At 71.0% G+C, this 19656-nt stretch overlaps 1 protein-coding gene across 2 annotated transcripts in view; it reads right to left on the bottom strand.

The window, feature by feature from the left end:
* Window positions 1-2877: 2877 nt before the first annotated feature.
* Window positions 2878-19656, bottom strand: part of MTCL2 (microtubule crosslinking factor 2) — a 41951-nt gene continuing 25172 nt past the window's right edge. The window contains exons 5-15 of one of the 2 annotated variants that reach the window (XM_075901484.1): window positions 16396-17577; window positions 15184-15324; window positions 13487-13612; window positions 12880-13110; window positions 12018-12125; window positions 11051-11218; window positions 10177-10407; window positions 9230-9301; window positions 7121-7191; window positions 5135-6539; window positions 2878-4550 (exon numbers count right to left, since the gene is read on the bottom strand). In XM_075901484.1, the coding sequence (XP_075757599.1) occupies window positions 4401-4550; window positions 5135-6539; window positions 7121-7191; window positions 9230-9301; window positions 10177-10407; window positions 11051-11218; window positions 12018-12125; window positions 12880-13110; window positions 13487-13612; window positions 15184-15324; window positions 16396-17577 (3885 nt within the window). In that variant the 3' untranslated portion in view covers window positions 2878-4400. Of the gene's footprint in view, window positions 4551-5134; window positions 6540-7120; window positions 7192-9229; window positions 9302-10176; window positions 10408-11050; window positions 11219-12017; window positions 12126-12879; window positions 13111-13486; window positions 13613-15183; window positions 15328-16395; window positions 17578-19656 lie in introns of both variants that reach the window. The other variant, XM_075901483.1, reaches the window with a different exon arrangement.

Here is a 19656-nt window from a genome sequence, read left to right as displayed (position 1 = left end):
GGGAGGCCGAGGGGCGCTGGGGGGCTCACTGGAGGCACAGGTAAGGCCGAGGGGCACTGGGGGGCTCACTGGAGGCGCAGGGGAGGCCGAGGGGCGCTGGGGGGGCTCACTGGAGGCACAGGGGAGGCAGAGGGGTGCTGGGGGGCTCACTGGAGGCGCAGGGAAGGCCGAGGGGTGCAGGGAGGCCACTGGAGGCGCAGGGGAGGCCGAGGGGCGCTGGGGGGCTCACTGGAGGCGCAGGGGAGGCCGAGGGGCGCTGGGGGGCTCACTGGAGGCCGAGGGGCACTGGGGGGCTCACTGGAGGCGCAGGGGAGGCCAAGGGGCGCTGGGGGGCTCACTGGAGGCGCAGGGGGGCTCACTGGAGGCGCAGGGGAGGCCGAGGGGCGCCGGGGGGCTCACTGGAGGCGCAGGGGAGGCCGAGGGGCGCCGGGGGGCTCACTGGAGGCGCAGGGGAGGCCGAGGGGCGCCGGGGGGCTCACTGGAGGCGCAGGGGAGGCCGAGGGGTGCAGGGAGGCCACTGGAGGCGCAGGGGAGGCCGAGGGGTGCAGGGAGGCCACTGGAGGCGCAGGGGAGGCCGAGGGGCGCAGGGAGGCCACTGGAGGCGCAGGGGAGGCCGAGGGGCGCAGGGGGGCTCACTGGAGGCGCAGGGGAGGCCGAGGGGCGCCGGGGGGCTCACTGGAGGCGCAGGGGAGGCCGAGGGGCGCTGGGGGGCTCACTGGAGGCGCAGGGGAGGCCGAGGGGCGCTGGGGGGCTCACTGGAGGCGCAGGGGAGGCCGAGGGGCGCCGGGGGGCTCACTGGAGGCGCAGGGGAGGCCGAGGGGTGCAGGGAGGCCACTGGAGGCGCAGGGGAGGCCGAGGGGCGCAGGGGGGCTCACTGGAGGCGCAGGGGAGGCGCCGTTGGCACTGCAGCCAATCTCTGCACCGGGCCAACCCTCGCGGGTCGTTACGCCCCCTGGGAGCCAGGCAGCGGCCCCGGCCCGAGGTTGAGGGCGCTGGGGAGCGTGGGGCTGAGAGCAAGGCCCACATTAGCTCTGCAGGGCCCAGTGTACTCCAGGCAGCTGTGCTCTCCGGGCTGGGCCCCTCTGCCCCACCCATCCCTGGGGATGAGCCTGGGGCCACCGGGGGAGGGATGTGAGCGCCAGAGCCGGGGAGGCTGCTAGGGCGGGGGGTGGCTTGGGAGCATGGCTGCTGCGTCACGGAGCTCTGCCCCGGCCTGGCTGCGCAGCGGGCGGGGGCCATGCTGGGAGGGACGGGATCTTGGCTGCGGGCCCCACGGGAGACAGACCAGGGTGGGGCAGCAACGTGGTTTCCCAGCCCGGCCGGGTGCCAGCAGCTGCTCCTGCCGGGTGTGGCTGGGGCAGCCTTGCCCCCCCTCCCCCCCCCACTCCACCAGGCTGACCGGGGGCACTAATGCTGGATTGTTACTGACGCGGTGCCAGGGGCTGAGCCCTCCGGCCCAGGGAATCTGACCCTGCCCGTCTGCGCTCCTCGCACAGGCAGTGCCCCCTGGCCCCCTCCCCCTCCTGCTGTGCCCGGAGGCAGAGCAAGGGACTGGCCAGCCGGCGGGTCCTCGCCCCCTCAGGGACCGACCCCAGGCCAGGGAGACGTCAGCCCTGTTGGACAAAGGGCGCTTGGGAGGTGCCAAGGTGGGAGGCCGGGGGGCCGTGCTGAGAACACAGCACCCGGGGGGGGGGGCGCCCAGCAGGCGTGGGAAGTTTCTCAACCCGGGGGACAAGGCCCCTCAGGGGACCCGAGACGGCCGGGGGGGGGGGAGGGGGCATCAACACGACTGACATTTGGAGAAAACGGAATTGAAGTTTTACAGAACTTGAGTATTTTTGTACGTTTCACCCCCCAGCCTGCGGCCCTGCCTGGCACCGGGACGTTGTTGAAACAAACGTGTTGCAATGGTGGAAAACAACGGCGAGAGCCGTGCCGGTCCTGGGGGACTCGCACTGGTTTTTAAGGGGGACTCTCCATGAAATGCTGAGACACTGCTCGGGAGGGCTGGGGAGGCCCCCGGGGTGGGGGCAGGAACTCACTACCCTGGAAGGGAGGAGCAGGGCTGATTCCTAACCCCGGGGGGGGGGCGGGGAAGGCTGCAGATGGAGATGGATCCGCACCCCCTTGCCAGAGGGGCCCCCACCACTGGATGGCTCTGACTCTGGCTGCTCCAGGCTCAGGCAGCACCAGGCAAGGGGGGCAAGGCTCTGTCCTGCCCCACGAGCCAGCCCCAGCAGCACCTGGGCAGGCTGCCACCTCCTGCCCTAGGACCAGCAGGGAGGCTTGGTGCTGGCCTGCCCAGCTGAGCGAGGGGAGCCCACAGCAGCAGCAGCCGGCTCCAGCCCGGGGCTAGTGGTGGCAGCAGGGGGATGGAGATGAGCCGTGGGCTGGGCCAGGGACCAAGGTGGGAAGTGGGGTATCCCAACAGCCCCTCCTGGAGCCGCTGGGGTCCTCCCAAGGCCTGCCCAGCAGCTGCTGCTCCTAAACCAGCCAGCAGGGGGCGGCCCCCCAGCCTGCGCCCCCCCCCCCCCCCCCCAAGAGCAGGCGAGGCTCCCGGGAGCAGCCCGGACCCAGCCCAGGGCACAGAGCTGCCCTGCAGCAGGGGATGGGAAGCAGCTGGGCTGCCTTGGCCAAGGGCCGGGCAGACCTGCAAGGGCAAGTGCGCGAGAGGCGGAGGTGCCGGGGCTCGCGGGAGGGGACGGAGCAAAGTGCCTTCTCGGCGGGGTGCTGGCGGGGGCCAGCAGGGGACTAGCCAGGCCTGGTCCCCCCCCCAGCCTGGGTCGCCCCCCCTCCCCCAGTGCTGCTGGCTGCCGAGCTGGACGGACGCGGCCACCAGCACCGGGAAAAAGGCCGTCGTGGAAATGAGAAACCACCTTCCAGAACGCAGATCCTTTTAAAAACCCAAAGCCACCTCGTTCCCAATGCAAACGCCGAGTATTCCCCGCGGGCGCTGTGGCCCGCATGACCACCACTGCCCCCGGCTACGGGACAGCCCCCCCCACCCAACGCCTGCGCGACACCCACCCCCGCGCTCCCCCAGCTCGGCTGCTAGCAGGCTGGGCCGGCAGCTGCTGGCTCCTCGGGCCCCAGGGCCGGCCCGGGCGTGCACCGGCTCGCGGCGTGGAAGGCCACAAGTCCCGGCCAGGCGGCCCCAGCGCTCGCAGGCCCAGCGCGGTGACGAGACGGGCCAGCCAGGCACGGACACAGGAGCTCTCGGCCCTACCCAGCGCGTAGCCCGCGGCCGCCGACTGACAACGAGCACCCGGGCTGAGAGCCGAGCCGTGGTAAGGGGGCCCAGAGCAGCTCCAGGTGAGCCGCACACGCCCCGGTCTCTCTCGGCCCTGGGGCTCAGCTGCCACCCGCTGGGCTGGGCCCCTCACACCCTCCCCCCGTGCTCCGGGGGGAAGGGCTAGCTCTCGCCCACCGCGGGCCGTAGCCTGCACAGCCCCTGCTGCAAGGGGCATCTATTTTTAGCCCCAGCAAGCTGCTGGTGTGGGGCGGCCTCCCGGCTGACAACGCTGGCTTCTCGGTCACCCTCCCCCCGCCAGCCACCTGGCATTTGAACGCCCCCCCCGGCCCAGGGCCCGGAAAGGCCTTCAGCTCCGGCGCTGCTGCTCTGAGCTGAGCCGGCGCCAGCCGCCCCCAGCAATGGGGGTTACGGAGCAAAGACGGAGCCAGGCCCTGGAGCAGCGGCGCAGGGGGCCTGCCCCACACCAGGCCCCCAGCATCCCCTGGGGGATGGGTGCGGGGGGAGGGAGGACCGGGCGCTGGACTTTTGGTAAGGGCCCAGGCCCCCCAGGCTACAGAACTGCTCAGGCCACTGATGGGGCAAGAGGCCCCGGGCGTAGGCAGCCGAGTCCATGCGCTGGGGACGCCCGGCCCATGTGCTGCCCACGCCTGTCCCCGGGGAGCCAGGCAGGGCCAGAGTGCCACCCCTCCCCGGCGGGAGAGTCCTGGGGCTGCAGGGCAGAGGCAGGGCCCTCGAGCTGCATGTCGGGGCCAGGGCTCAGTGCTCTCGCCCAACGCCCGGGGAGAACGCGGGGGCTGCCCCGATGCCCGTCTCTTCGCTCGCCTGCCCTGCCTGCCTGGGAACCGCTACCCACGGTGCGGAGGTGGAGGGCACCGGCAGGGGCACCCCAGGCTCCACGCACGCCGCCTCTCTCCCCTGCAGGCGCAGCGAGGATGGCAGGCTACTCCCTGGGGCGGAGACGACTTCCCTCCGGCTCTGGGACCGGGGCAGGCCGACGCCGCAAGCCCCCGTTCCCGCCTCGCCAGGTCCCTACCGGCGGGGGAGGGAGACGCGCGGCCCCGCTCGGCTCTCCAGGGCGGCCCCGCGGGCGTGTTCGTCAGGGCCGCCGAAAGCAGACACGGCCTGGCCCAGACCCCACCGGCCTCCCTCACTCGCTCGGCGGCCCTGCCTTCTCCTCCGCCCGGCTGGGCTCCGTGGGGTGCAGCTTGCACGTGGACGGGGAGTGCCGCAGGGCAGAGCGCGAGGGCCGGGCGAAGCAGGAGGTGAGGGACTGGGAGCTGCAGTCGCAGGCGGTGTCCTGTTGAGAGAAAGGGGGGGGCTCGGTGTGGCGGGAGCTGGGGCTGGGACAGCCTGGCCCCCCAGGGCAGCTCCCTCTGGCTGGGGGAGGGGCGAGCCAAGGGGGCTGCTCGGGAGCCATGCTGCAGCGGGCCCAGGGCTGGCACTGGGGGAGCCCCGAAGCCGAGGGGCTGCCCCGAAAGCCGGCTCGGCAGCGTGACGCCAACGGGAGCACGAGGAGCCGCGAGTGCTGAGCAGCTGGGTGCTCCCCCGCCCCCCCTTGCGCTGCCTCCTCTGGTGGGCACAGCCGCTTGGCAGCCGCTTGCTCGGTTTGCGGCTGCGCCCTGGAGCCAGCGTCCCTCGCCAGGGACGAGCGGGCTGCCACGCCGGCCACGCCAGGACTGGGCTCCAAACGCCACGAGCGAGCCCAGGGAGGGACGCAGCCCCCGCCTCGCGGTGCCTAGCTCTGACCACCAGAGCCTGGCCCAGATGGCGGGATGGATCGGCGGCCGCCCGGCTGCGCTCATCCCCCAGGAGCGCCTGGCGCCAGCCCCGGGCAGGGGCAGGCCACTGGGCTAGAGGGGCCGACCCAGCCGATGCGCTCACCTCGCTGGCCATGGCGGAGATGATGTCGGGGTCCCGCGGGGCCCCGTCTTTGCTCCCCTGGCTCAGGGCAGGCCCCTTGGGCTCCTCGCTGCTGCTCTGCTTGGGGCCCTTCTTGGGCACACTCCGGGCAACGCTCTCCGAGGGGTGGCCGGCGGCCGGCTGGGCGTGCTCCTGCTTTTTGGGGCCGTCGTCTCCCAGGGAGTCTCTCTTCTCCGGGGCGGAGGTGGGGCTCTGCGCCCGCCCGCACACGTTGCGGAAGAACTCCTGCACGATGCCGTACTTGGGCCCCTCGGCCTTGGCCTTGCTCTCCGGACAGCCCGGCTTCCAGATGGACTCGGTGCTGCCCGCGTGCTCCACCACGTTGAACAGGCTGGACAGGCCGTCGTTGATGTTGCTGAGGACGGGGCTGTCCCGCGTGGTGGTCGACCGAGCCCAGGCCGACCCGTTCTGCTTGCTCTGATGGAGGTTCCACAGGCTCCTGTCCTTGGAGCCGTCGAGCTTGGCGGAGGAGCGGCGCTGGAGCTTCGGGGAGCCGTACTTGGGGGAGCAGCAGGGGCGCTCGATGCGGGAGTGCACTTTGTCCAGGGAGGAGGAGATCTGTTTGCTCCGCACGGCCATCAAGGCGGAGCCGCGCGGGGACCAGCTCTTGCTGTGGAGGCTGGCCCGGGGCGCGTCCGTCTGCAGGCCGACGCTCACCGTCTGGGTGGTCTGGGTCCCCACGCTGGCCAGCCCCGCGGTCTGGCTGGAGGCGCTCTTCACCTTCCTCTCCAGCGAGCCGGAGCGGATGGCCTGCCGCACGCAGTTGGTGATCTCCTTCATGTCGTCGCTCATGTTGCCGGTGATCTCGAAGGCGTGCAGGGAGGCGGGGAAGGGGGCGGGGGCCCCGGCCTTGTCGGGGCTGTGGCTGTCCAGCAGGTCGCGGTGCTGCTTGGAGAAGTTGCACAGCCACCTGCTGTAGGTGTTCTCCGAGCGCCCGGGGCCCTCCAGCTCCGTCGGCTTGGCCATTGTGAACAGGAAGCCCGGCTCCGTCATGACCTTCCCCTCCTTGCTGGGGAGCAGCGGCGCCTCCAGCCTTCGCGCCACCGGAGGGCTGTAGTAGATGCGGATGCCGGTCTTGTCTGGGGCCGTGTAGCTCCTCTGCATCTGCTTCTGGGCCGGGCCCTGCCCAGGGAGGCTGCTTGCCCAGGACGCAAGGCCCAGCGTGTCCTTAGCCAGGCTGGCAGGGGCGCGTGGCTCTGGAGGCACATATGCGCCGTTTTTGGGGTGGCCTCCGGCAGGGTCCGTCGTGCCAGGAGGCAGCAGCTGTGTGGCTGGGGCCCCCTTCTTGCCGTGGGCGTGCTCCGGGAGGTAGGGCGAACAGTCCAGCAAGCTCTCGAACTCGGACATGGAGGACACGGACTTGGTCCTGGGCGGAGAGAAGAGGGAAAGGGGCCGTCGTGGCGGCTCGCAGATGCTGCAGATTCCCGGGGGCGCCCACACCCCAGCCTGGGAGCGGAGTTTGGAAAGCAGCATCTGTTGGGGCTGCGCTCCCCCGTCCCGCCCACGCACCAGCATGAGGGCCCCAGCCCTGCGGGACCCCCCACCCCCGAGTCAAAGCCCGTGTGCGAGGACACCGAAGAGTCCAAGCGGCTGGGGATCCGCAGGGACCCCGACGTCACCCGGAGCCGCCTTTGCTGCCGGCACGAAACCACTCTCCCTCCGCGGGGCTCCCCTGGCAGGGTGCAGCAGTGTCTTCCTGAGGGCAGGACCATGTGGAAGCCAGGCTAGCACCCTGCCAGGGCCTTGGGGACAGATCTGAGCTGCAGGGTGTTTGCAGAAACAGAAGTGTCCTTGGGCTGATGCCCCCGGGACGTGGGGTCCTGGCAGCCCCTCAGCGCACATGTTCACCACCCAGCGGCACCCCTGGGCAGGCGCTGGAACCCCCCTCGTCCCAGCGCCAGAGGTGAGACAGGCTGGCCGCCTGCACCGGGGGCGCGTCAGTCTCACCTCTTCAAACCGGCTCCCTTGGGGTCTGTCTCAGCCGCCGTCTCTTTGTCCGCGATCTTCTCGTTGAGCGCCTGGAATGACACAGGACACCGGCCCTAGTGGGTAAGGCCCCGGGCAAGGCACGTCCGGCCGGCGGCCCCCAGGCCTAGCGGGTAAGGCCCCGGGCAAGGCACGTCCGGCCGGCGGCCCCCAGGCCTAGCGGGTAAGGGCCCCGGGCAAGGCACGTCCGGCCAGCGGCCCCCAGGCCTAGCGGGTAAGGGCCCCGGGCAAGGCACGTCCGGCCAGCGGCCCCCAGGCCTAGCGGGTAAGGGCCCCGGGCAAGGCACGTCCGGCCAGCGGCCCCCAGGCCTAGCGGGTAAGGGCCCCGGGCAAGGCACGTCCGGCCAGCGGCCCCCAGGCCTAGCGGGTAAGGGCCCCGGGCAAGGCACGTCCGGCCGGCGGCCCCCAGGCCTAGCGGGTAAGGGCCCCGGGCAAGGCACGTCCGGCCGGCGGCCCCCAGGCCTAGCGGGTAAGGGCCCCGGGCAAGGCACGTCCGGCCGGCGGCCCCCAGGCCTAGCGGGTAAGGGCCCCGGGCAAGGCACGTCCGGCCAGCGGCCCCCAGGCCTAGCGGGTAAGGGCCCCGGGCAAGGCACGCCCGGCCAGCGGCCCCCAGGCCTAGCGGGTAAAGGCCCCGGGCAAGGCACGTCCGGCCGGCGGCCCCCAGGCCTAGCGGGTAAGGGCCCCGGGCAAGGCACGTCCGGCCGGCGGCCCCCAGGCCTAGCGGGTAAGGGCCCCGGGCAAGGCACGTCCGGCCGGCGGCCCCCAGGCCTAGCGGGTAAGGGCCCCGGGCAAGGCACGTCCGGCCGGCGGCCCCCAGGCCTAGCGGGTAAGGGCCCCGGGCAAGGCACGTCCGGCCGGCGGCCCCCAGGCCTAGCGGGTAAGGGCCCCGGGCAAGGCACGTCCGGCCGGCGGCCCCCAGGCCTAGCGGGTAAGGGCCCCGGGCAAGGCACGTCCGGCCGGCGGCCCCCAGGCCTAGCGGGTAAGGGCCCCGGGCAAGGCACGCCCGGCCAGCGGCCCCCAGGCCTAGCGGGTAAGGTCCCCGGGCAAGGCACGTCCGGCCAGCGGCCCCCAGGCCTAGCGGGTAACGGCCCCGGGCAAGGCACACCCGGACAGCGGCCCCAGGCCAGGTAGGCACGTCCGAGCAAGGGCACAGCTCCTGGCAGCCAGGCCGCCTGGGTCCAGTCCTCGCTCGAGCACAGCCTCACTGCCCCCAGGCCCTCTACCCAGGGGCCCAGCGGAGACCTAGGCCACCCGCCCCAGGCCAGGAGAGCCGCGTAGCCAGGCCTCAGGTCTCTGGGCCGTGCCCCTAATCTCGGTGCCACTGTAACCCGCCGCAGAGCGATGACCCAAGACCTTGGGTGCCGAGAGCAAGGGGGCAGGCTGGCTGGACCGAGGGCACGGGGCCACTCCCCCTAACACGGGGATGGGCAGTGCCCCCCTCACACTTCCCACCCCCAGCAGGCGGAACATTGCTACGTGCACCACCGTGCAGGGGCCGTGCGACACGTCACTCTGAATTGGTGCACATAACAAAATTCATGTGGCGGGGCCAAGGGGTTCGGAGTGTGGGGGAGGCTCAGGCCTGGGGCAGGGGTGCAAGGGTGTGAGGGCTCCAGTGGGGATACGGGCTCTGGGGTGAGAGAGGGGGTGGGGTGCAGGGGCCCCAGTGGGGATACGGGCTGGGTTCAGGAACGGTGTGGGGTGAAGGAGGGGGTTCCGGGGCTACTCCCCTCACAGCAGCACCTGGGCAGGGGAACACCCAGCGGCTGCAGGGGCCCAGGCTGGGCACCAGGGCCGGGGCTGAGCTGCTAGGACTTGCTACAGGATCAGGGGCTGGGCAGGACTGGGGCCGGAGAGGGCCGAGCCGCTGGGGCCACAGGGCCTGGGCCAAGAGCTGAGCTAGGTGTGGGCAGCCCCCCCGGCTGCGGCAGGTCCCCGGCCCGCGGGGCAGCTCAGCTTACAGGGTCGGAGGGCTGGGCCCAGCGTGCCACGTGCCACGCTCCACCCCAACCCAAGGGCACGGGGCTGCGCGTCTCCGCCCCCAGGACCTGGCCGCCCGCCCCAGCTCACCTCTTTCCAGCTGCCGCCCTGCTTCTCGCCCGGTGAGTGGCTCACGGCCCAGCGCTCGGCTCCCTTCTGCAGCTGGGGAATCACACAGGAAGGAGCCGGTTACTCCACACGGCACGCGGAGAGGCCTGGCCCTGCCACAAGGGCCATTCCTGCCTGGGCTCGGCAGCCCAGAGCGCTCCCGGCCGGCCGCGGGGTCAGACAGGCTCCTCCCGCCCCGCCCCGGGCTGGGGCCACGGGCTGCTGCCTGGGGTGAGGGAGAGCCACACACCGGGCAGGCCCCTCGGCTCAGGGGCCAAGTTCCTCCCCCAGGGATCAGGACACGTCAGCTAGCAGGGCCCAGGCCTGCATTTACCTAGTCACCACAAAGTGTGAGCCACTGTCCACAGGGAAGGGGAAGTGTGAAAATGTGTTCACACAAGCATGCACTAGTCAATCATGTAAGCACGTGCAAAGGCAGGCTGCTACCACTTGCACAGGAAAGAGCGTGGCATTGGGTGTGCCTGCCTATGCTCGTGCGAGCATGCACGGGAGAGAGTGTGGCATTGGGTGTGCCTGCCTATGCTCGTGCGAGCATGCACGGGAGAGAGGGTGGCATTGGGTGTGCCTGCCTATGCTCGTGCGAGCATGCACGGGAGAGAGGGTGGCATTGGGTGTGCCTGCCTATGCTCGTGCGAGCATACACTTGCACGGGAGAGCACGTGGCTGTGGGTATGGCTGCCTACGCTCGAGGGAGCATGCACTGGTGTATTAAGCCGAGCAGAGTCCTGGCTCGAGAGTTCACGCTGGCACGTTCATACAACCCCCCGTGAGCTGCGAGCACTTCTGCTCAGGAAAACGTGCCCATGCATACACAGGAGCGGCTCTGCACACGTGAGCCCGGCCACACGCACGTGTACGCACGAGGCCGTGCTCCAGGCGTGTGTGCATGCACGGGGGATGGCCCCCACCTGGTTGAGTTTGTTCTGCAGCTCTTTCACTTGCTGCTCCGCCTGCTGCTGCTCCGCCTGGAACCTGCTCAGCAGCTCCAGCTTCTCCTGGCTCCAGTTCCTCTCGCTGATCTGCAGCTGCTTGGTGAGGTCCATGACGGCGCCGTAGGACTCGGCCAGGAGGTGCTGGTGCTCCTCTCGCTCCCTCTTCAGCGCCCGCTCCGGGACCCCTTTGCCAGCCTTCGACTCCAGCTGTGGGACCCGAGGGCAGAGATCAGCGCGCAGGCTCGGGCCCTTGGGGCTGCCTGCCCACGGGGGCCTCAGCGTCCCAGAGCCGCTGCGCCACGCTCGGGCGCTGGGCACCTCGGGCCGGCAGCCCCGCTCGGAGGCTCCACGCTGGGATGGCACCGCTCATCCGCCAAGCAAGGAGCCAGATCCCAGCAGGGCAGCGGCCGCCTCCGGGAGAGGGGCCGCCCCTCCCAGCCCCGGCTCCTACGAGCTCACGGGGCCGCCCGATGCACCCTCCACCCGACTGGCTGCGGGACCCGGGGCGGCTCGTCCCACCTGCCGCCGACGCCCTGGTGCTGGCTTGCCCGGCTCCCTCACTCTGGAGCCCGACGCCTGCCCCAACCACTAGGCGTGGCTGCCCACAGGCCGGGCCATGCCAGCCGTCACTGCACGCACTGCTCCGCCTGGGCTCCCCACAGCCAGGACCCCCCACGGGCCAGCATGATCGACGGGATCCCTGTCAGTCCGTTGCTATAGAAACTCCCGGCAGGAGCAGATTGCTAATGAGGCTTCCCACAATGCACTGCTGGCAACCCCGGCCCCAGCGGGTCGGGCGCAGGGCTGGGAGCTGCAGGCGGCCAGGCCCTCCCCCCCCCCGGCCGCTCACCTGGGCGACGTGGCACTTGAGCTCCGTGCGCTCCACCTCCCAGGCCGCCTTGGCCTTGGCCAGCTGCTGCTGCAGCTCGTCGGCGCTGCGCCGCTCCTCCTGCAGCTCCCGGCACAGCTCCTTCAGGGCCCCCTTCATGTCAGCCAGGGCCTGCGCCGACTCGCTGGGCTGCCGGACACGGAGGGGGGTGAGCGGGGGCAGCCGGGCACCGGGCCATGCTCCAAGCATCAGCCGTGTTCCATCGGGGCCAGCCGGGCCGCCCAGCCTCTGCCCCACGGCCGGGGGAGGCAGGTTCGCTCCCGGCCTTCAGCCCTCCCGCAGACGCCCAAGGGCGATGATCCCGCATGGGGGGCGCAGACGGAGCCCAGCGCCCCTCCAGGCAGAGCCGCCCACACGCTGCAGGCAGCCCCAGGGATGGGAAAGGCAGGCTCCTTCGCACTGCCAGCCTTCCAAGGGCGCAGCCCGGGTGCAAGGCACCGTGCTCTCAGCAGCCGAGGCCCAAACACACAGCGGCTCTGGCCAGACTGCGCTCGGACATCGGGGGCACTGGCCCAGCAGGGAGCCCGCCCCTACCAGCTGCCTGGGCGGGGGGAGCTGTGACAGGTGCCCAGTGCCCAGCCTGGCAGCCAGCGCCGACCAATGGCAAAGCACCGGGCCGGAGCTGCGCAGGCCGGGACACCACCCCCCGCGAATGCCTCTTCCAGGGTGTGTCTGGCACAGACCTGCCCCCGGGGGGGACCCACATTCCCATGTTACTGGGCTCGTGGCTCCCTCGGCTCCCCCAGCCTCAGTGCCTATGGCAGCGTGAGCCGTAGCTCAGAGACCCGGCGGGACCTGGCTGTGGCGGGGCTGCCAGCAGGGGGCGCTGCGCACTGCCCCACAGGCCTGCCAGCCCAGGGCCCCAGGCAGCCCGAGCCCCCGGCTCTCTGCTCGCTCTTGGCACTGGCACCCGCCCCGCCCCGCTCACCGTGCTCGGGGGCCAGGCGTCGCCGGCACACATCTTGTTGTCAGCCTGCTGCGGGGGTGCCAGCTCCTCCTCCTCGATCAGCAGGTAGAGCTCTTTCACGCTGCTCACCTGCAAGCACAGCAGACCATGGGGCAGCGGCCTGGACCCAGCTCCAGCCCAGCTGCTGTTCCTTGTTCTCCCGCCTCCTGCCAGGCCAACCACAAGGAGGCTGCTGTCACCGGGCCCGCCCCGCAGGTGCTGGGCGAGCGCGTCTGCCAGGCAGCGCCTGCCCGGAGCTGGCACTGAGCGGGGCAGCTGCCCGGGCTTGGCTGGAGCCGGACAGCCCGCAGTGCGCACGAGCAGCGATGATGCAGCGGCACAGCCTGGAGACTAACAGGCCCCAGCCTGTCTGCTTGGACACGGAGCCGGAGCTCTGAGACACGCCCCGGGCTGGCTCCGGACCCTCCTGTTTCCTGCCCTGTGACCTCCCGCTAGCGCGTGACCACTGTGCGCAGCTGAGCGCGGGCAGGTTTCCAGCAGCCGGCCCCGGAGCCAGAGCAGCGGCAGTAGCCAGCCCCGGCGCCGGAGCCGGAGGAGTAGCCAGCGCCGGAGCCAGAGCCGAAGGAGCAGCAGTAGCCAGCCCTGGCACCAGCTCCGCCCGTGGGACCAGTGACGTGGATGGCCGAGCCCTCCCGCGCTCCATGCTTCCTGCACCGCACCCACCCTCCCCTGCAGAAGGGGCAGCGGCCGGCCAGCCTCGCCCGGGACGTGGCACAGCAGGGGCCCCCAGACTGGCCTGCCCGGCTCCTGCCGTGACCGGGCTCCGGGGGCTGCAGAGCAGGAGGCCACCCTCCGCCAGACGCCCCCAGCCCTGGCTCCCTACCTCCAGGAAGCCGTCGCCCTCGCTGGGAAGGGTCTTCCCCTGCCGCCAGAGCCTGAGGAACCACTTGAGCTTCAGGGCGAGCAGCAGGAAGTTCTGCCTGAACTGCTGCGATTCCTGCACCAGCAGGTTCTTCTCCTGGCTCCAGAACTTCTGCTCCAGCCGCCGCTGGAGGCCCAGGCTCTGCAGCTCGAAGTCCCGCCGCAGCAGCGCCTTCTGCTGCTCTTCCCGCAGCTGGGGAGAGGCGCGTGAGAGGGGCCTGCGGGGCGGGGCTGCTCTCGCGCCCTGGCCCATGGCACGGGGCCACCCAGCTCTCTGGGCCAGGAGGGGAACAAGAGCTGCTGACGTCAGTCTCGGGCGCTGGGGGGCAGGGAGAGCCCACGGGCCCGGGCACGCTGGAGACCTCGAGGCTAGCGGGGACCGGGGGGTTCTACGGAGCTGCTGGCCGCAGGCTGCCACAGAGACTCCCCCCGCCAAGGGGGTGGCCAGGGCTGCCTGGAGCTTGCCCAGGAGGTGCTGGGAGCAGGGTGGGGCTCTGTGCTGGTCTCCCCCAAGGCCCAGCCTGGCTCGTGGCTGCCCCCCCCGGCAGGGGCACAGACGCCACGCTGACCTGGCAGATCTTCTGGGAGAAGTTCTCCAGCTCCTCCTTCCTCAGCTGCCTCTCCTGGGCCAGCTGCTCCTGCAGGCCCCGCAGGCTCTCGTGGGCTTCGGCCAGCACCAGCTGCAGCTCCTTGATCTGCAAGGAGGGGGGAGGGGCTCAGCGCCCGGGAGGACGGGGGGAGGGCCCAGCGCCCGGGGGGCGGGGCTCAGCACAGGGGGGAGGGGCGGAGCCCAGCGCAGGGGGGAGAGGGGGGGGCTGCTTGTGGCCTCCTAGCAATCACCGCTCCCCAGCACAGGGGCGCGGAAAGGCCCTGGCCCGGCTGTGCTGGGAGGCGGTGAGGCAGGCCAGGGCTGCCAGCTGGCCAGGCCCCCTTGGCTTAGCCGCAGCGCACAGGGAGCGGCTCCGAGACACGGGGCACCCCAAGGCACCGCGCCGCCTCTCTGCCCATGCACCGGCCCTGCCAGGCTCCGCTCCCGGGAGGCGCCAGGCAGCAGGGGGCTGGTCTACGGGGGTGCTGCTCACGGGACCCCTGGCATGGGCAGCGGGTGAAGGCCCATCTGGGGAAGACAAGCCCCAGCCCCGCCCCTTCTGCCTGAGCCCCCCCAACACCAGCCCTGAAGCCTGATGTCTCCTGGCCGGCCGGAGGCCTGGGGCTGCCACCCCTTGCCCGCGTCCCCGCCATCCACGAGCCCTCCGGCCCACCCCTGCCACCGGGCCCATCTCTGGAGCTTGGTTAGTGCAGCCCCACTGCTGGCTGGCGTCCCTCACCCTCTCGTCTGGGCTCCCACCGGGATCCAAGCCTCATGCTGATGGCGCCAAGCGTCACCCAACCCTCTGGCTGGCTGGCAAGGACTGGGCTTGGCCCCAGGTGGGGTGGGGAGGGAGGCAGCTGAAGGGGCAGGCTGGGCTTGCCTCCTGGGGTCTGGGATGACGGGGTAAGCGCAGGGCTTCTCAGCGCCTCAAGCCAGAGCTACCCCCGGCTCGCTGCCTGTGCTGCGCACCAGCCCTGGGGCTCGGCCATTCCAGCGGCTCAGAGCACCGGCTGCAGCCCGGCGCCAGCAAAGCACAACGCCCGCGGCACGGAGCCTCGCAGCGCTCCTGGACAGCCACACAGGCGGGCTTCAGGCCAGGCCGGAGCCTGGGGCCACTCGCTAGGGGCGAGCTGCCTGACAGCCACGAAGCAACCGGAACCCCTCGCGGGCCAGGCAGCCCTGGGGCACCGGCAGAGCCCTGTCAGACCTGCTTGGGGCACTGTAGGGGCCAGCGGCATCGCCCGGCGAGTCCCTCTCCCGCAGCCAGCTCCGAGCCGTGCCCGTTTGCACAGGGGCGTGTCCTGCCGGGGGCAGCGGCCTGCAGTGCCCAGAGCACCAGAGGCTCTGTGGCAGCCTGGCACCCTCTCAGCCTCCTCTCCTTCTCCCACCACCACCGGCTCCTTGGCTCGGCCCCCTGGGCTCCGCGGTGCCCTCCCCACACCACAGAGGGGTCTCTCCCAGCGCCTCTCTGGGCCGTGCTGCTCACCCAGCTCTCCTGGGGCGCACCCCCGGGGCCCCGGCAAAGCCTCTCCTGTCCCCTGACAGGTGCCCAGCACCCAGCCTGGCAGCCAGCGCCGACCAATGGCAAAGCACCGGGCCGGAGCTGCGCAGGCCGGGACACCCCCCCCCCCGCGAATGCCTCCTCCAGGGTGCTGGGCTGGCTCGCCCACCTACCTCGGCGGCATAGGAGTCGCTCTCCTCAGGGCGGTGGGGCTTGTAGCTCCGGGGGTCCGCGTCCATGGCGCTGGTGCTGCGGTACAGGTCAGGGGGCCGGCTCCCCGGGGCCTCCCACTCGGGGCCGTCCCTAAAGTCTGGCTGCTGCATGCATGGGCACGTGGATGAGAACGAACCGAAAGGGCGGGAAGAAAAGAAACACAAACCAAACGCTGGGTCTCGGGCCGGCGGGGGCTACACGGCCACGAAAAGGATGAAGAGGAAGAGGAGCTTCAGCGCCGTGGCACACGACAGGGTGGAAACCAAAAGGACACACAGGATGAGGAGACAGGCGGGCTGGGTTGTTGGGGGGCGGGGGGAGAAGAGAGAGGGAAAAAAGGTGCAAACCCCAGTTACGGTGCCTCGCGGGCGGGGAGGGCTACACCCGGCAGCATGCGGGGAGAGAGAACTCTGCACCAGGAGAGTGTGCGTCGACAGGGCCCTGCTGCCCGGCCCCCTGGCTCCCGCCGCCCCGGCCCCCTGGCTCCCGCCACCCCGGCCCCCTGGCTCCCGCCGCCCCGGCCTGGGCAAGGTCCCACGGGCTGGCTGGTTTGGGGAAGAGCGTGAAGCCCAGGGCTGGCGTCCCTCACTCCCACGGGGTCACACCTGAGGTGCGGCGGCCACGGGTCCTGCTGGAGACACTCCTCGAGGGAAGCACCAGCCGGACTCTCGAGGGGGGAGCCCGTTGTGGGCCCCCCGCATGCCGCTGCCCCCAGTTCCCGGAGAGCACGCTCGGGGTCCCGCTGGCGCCATGGGGCCTGTGGCTCACGGGCTGGGCAGCGTCTGGCCGAGAGCTGACAGCAGCCCCTGCCTCTGTCCCACGCACGGTCCCCTCCCGCCTGGCTGAGGCAGGGACGGAGCCCCCAGGGCACCCTGCGGTAGGCTTGGACTAAAGCGCCCTTCCCCTGCGGCTGGCCAGGCCCCCGCACCCCGAGCCCACCCCTCTGCCTGCCCGATGGCCAGGGCGCCCCCTCCCCCCACACACACTCTCAAGAGCAGAGCCCTGTCTGGTCTGAGGCCACCACCATGCAGGGGTTGTTAATTGGAGCTGGCTCCGGAGAGGCCCGAGGGAGGCCACGTGCCAGGGGGCTCAACTGGCTCAAGCAGGAGGCGAGGCACGGCACGGCACGGCACGGCACGGCGCGCAACCACCGCTGCATGGCAACCGCCTACCTGGAGCTCAGAGCCGCGCTCTTTGTGGGAGGCCTGGGTGCCGGAGCTGGGCAGGAAGGAGAGAGGGTCGCCCAGGTGATCCACCTTCCTCAGGAAGGAGCTGAGCTCCTGCTGCAGGAGCCGCAGCCTCAGGAAGATGGCGTTGATCAGCTTGGAGTCGCTGGTGCTGTCGCTGTTGCCCGTGGCCTCGCTCAGCACCAGGTCCACGCACTCCCTGTCCAGGCAGAGCTTGAGGCCGGAGGCGAAGCCGTTGGCGTCCGCAATCAGCACATCGATGGCTTTGCTGACGAGCGCAGCCTGGTCCCGGACGCCGTGCAGCGCCTCCCAGTCCTTGGCTCTCAACGGCCGGCTGGGGCTGCTGTCCGGAGACCTCCCGCTGCCGGGCCCCCTGGCCTCAGGCTCAGCCTCCCGCCAGAGAGGGCTGGGGATGCAGTCTGCGGAGTCGCCGGCCTCGGCGTCCGTCTCCAGCGCCGGCCGGCCGCTCTGGCAGGAGGCCAGGTCGCAGCGCTGCAGGTTGGACAGCAGCACCCGGTTCTCGTACTGCAGCTTCTTCACCTTGCCGCTGAGCTCGCTGATCTGCACCTTGGCCGTGGCCAGCTCCTCCTGGGAGGGCTCGCTCACCACCGAGCAGCTGTCCTCCGACAGGGCCCCGTCCAGGTCCAGCTCCGACCTGTACTTGCTCAGCTCGGCCACCAGGACCTTGTTCTGCTCCTCCAGCTCCAGCAGCGAGCGCCTCAGCAGCTCGGCCTCCTCCTCCACGAACTGCAGGTGGCGCCGCAGCTCCCCCGGGCTCTCCCCCGAGTCCCCAAAGCCGGCGGCGGCGAAGGCGAACCGGCTGTCCGGGCCCAGCAGCTCCTTGTCGCCGTGCCCCCTGGCGTCGTCCATCTCGGCCCTCAGCCCGCGGTTCTCCACCTCCAGCTCCACGATCCGCCGGCTCAGGATGTTGGCTTCTTCCTCCACGAGCTTCAGGTGGACCTTCAGTTCGGCCTCCCGCGAGTGCGGGGAGTCCGCCAGCTCCTCCAGGGAAAGCGAGCTCTCCAGGTCCCCGTGCAAGGAGCGGTATTTCACCAGCTCCTCCCGCATGCTGTCGTTCTCCTTGGCCAGCTTCGTCAGCTTCTTGCACATGAGCGCCGACTCCTCCTTGGCAAAATGCAGCTGGCACTGGAGGTCCGCGCTGTCCTCCTAGGGCCAAAGCGCACAGCGTGAGAAGCCGGGCTGCGAGCGAGTCCCAGAACCCAAGCACCTTTGTGCTCCAACGCAGGCCAATGCTACTGCTGGAGGCTCTAAGACGGCCATGTGGCCCCGCTGCCTAGCTGTGGTGTGAGCCCACAGGGCTGCGCCAGAGCACGAGCCGGCAGCACCAGCCGTGGCTTCGGACGGCCCTGCCTCGGGTCTCGCTGCCGCAGAAACGGGCGGTGGAGGCCACCACCAAGCGGAGCTGTGCCCTCACGCCTGCGGGCAGAATCTGGCTCTTGGGACACGTTCGCGGAGAAACACCAAGCAAACTGCTCCGCAGCCGAGACCGTGCCAGTCAAAGTCCCTCAGGCCGGCAGAACGCCACGCTCCAGGCGCTCCTGTGGCTGGCCCCCGAGGCTGCCCGTGGAACGGGGCAAGCGCGGGAAAAGACCACGGAAAGCCGCTGATCACGGGGCCTCGGGCCCCCCGGCTCTGACTCGCGCCCCGAAGCCCAGCTGCACTGACCGGCAGCCACTGGCTTTCAGCTGGGTTCCACTGGACCAGGCAACATGCTCTGGGCAGTGCGGGGAACAAGCCCTGTGGAAGAATCGGCCCCCGTGCAGGGCTCCCCAGAAAGCCTGGCCCGGCTCTGCAAGTGCAGATAGTGCAACCCCCTCGGGCGCCCAGCCGCCCGGCCAACAGGGCCCAATTGTTCCCAAACAAAGCCGCAGCTTCCCGCTCGCTCCTGGGCCCTCCCTGCACCCAGCCAGCTGCAGGCCTGCCCTGGGCCTGTTCTGAGGTGGGGGGGGGACGACACAGCCGCTCTGCATTCACACGGCGCTGGGCCTGTTCTGAGGTGGGGGGGGGGGCACAGCCGCTCTGCATTCACACAGCGCTGGGCCTGTTCTGAGGTGGGGGAGGGAGGGGGCACAGCCGCTCTGCATTCACACAGCCCTGGGCCTGTTCTGAGGTGGGGGGGGCCACAGCCGCTCTGCATTCACACAGCCCTGGGCCTGTTCTGAGGTGGGGGGGGACACAGCCGCTCTGCATTCACACAGCCCTGGGCCTGTTCTGAGGTGGGGGGGGACACAGCCGCTCTGCATTCACACAGCCCTGGGCCTGTTCTGAGGTGGGGGGGGGACACAGCCGCTCTGCATTCACACAGCCCTGGGCCTGTTCTGAGGTGGGGGGGGGGGACACAGCCGCTCTGCATTCACACAGCCCTGGGCCTGTTCTGAGGTGGGGGGGGGACACAGCCGCTCTGCATTCACACAGCCCTGGGCCTGTTCTGAGGTGGGGGGGGGGACACAGCCGCTCTGCATTCACACGGTGCTGGGCCTGTTCTGAGGTGCGGGGGGGGGGGCACACAGCCGCTCTGCATTCACAAAGCTCTGGGCCTGTTCTGAGGTGGGGGGGGGACACAGCCGCTCTGCATTCACACGGCGCTGGGCCTGTTCTGAGGTGGGGGGGGGCACAGCCGCTCTGCATTCACACGGCGCTGGGCCTGTTCTGAGGTGGGGGGGGACACAGCCGCTCTGCATTCACACAACGCTGGGCCTGTTCTGAGGTGGGGGGGGACACAGCCGCTCTGCATTCACACAGCCCTGGGCCTGTTCTGAGGTGGGGGGGGGACACAGCCGCTCTGCATTCACACAGCGCTGGGCCTGTTCTGAGGTGGGGGGGGGACACAGCCGCTCTGCATTCACACGGCGCTGGGCCTGTTCTGAGGTGAGGGGGGGGGGGGACACAGCCGCTCTGCATTCACACAGCGCTGGGCCTGTTCTGAGGTGAGAGGGGGGGGACACAGCCGCTCTGCATTCACACAGCGCTGGGCCTGTTCTGAGGTGGGGGGGGGGCACAGCCGCTCTGCATTCACACAGCGCTGGGCCTGTTCTGAGGGGGGGGGGGGGGGACACAGCCGCTCTGCATTCACACAGCGCTGGGCCTGTTCTGAGGTGGGGGGGGGGACACAGCCGCTCTGCATTCACACGGCGCTGGGCCTGTTCTGAGGTGGGGGGGGGGACAACACAGCAGCTCTGCATTCACACGGCGCTGGGCCTGTTCTGAGGTGCGGGGGACACAGCC

This window comes from Pelodiscus sinensis, chromosome 18, assembly GCF_049634645.1.
Source record: "Pelodiscus sinensis isolate JC-2024 chromosome 18, ASM4963464v1, whole genome shotgun sequence".
Taxonomy (NCBI): domain Eukaryota; kingdom Metazoa; phylum Chordata; order Testudines; family Trionychidae; genus Pelodiscus; species Pelodiscus sinensis.
This window is presented reverse-complemented; position numbering and strand designations above follow the sequence as displayed.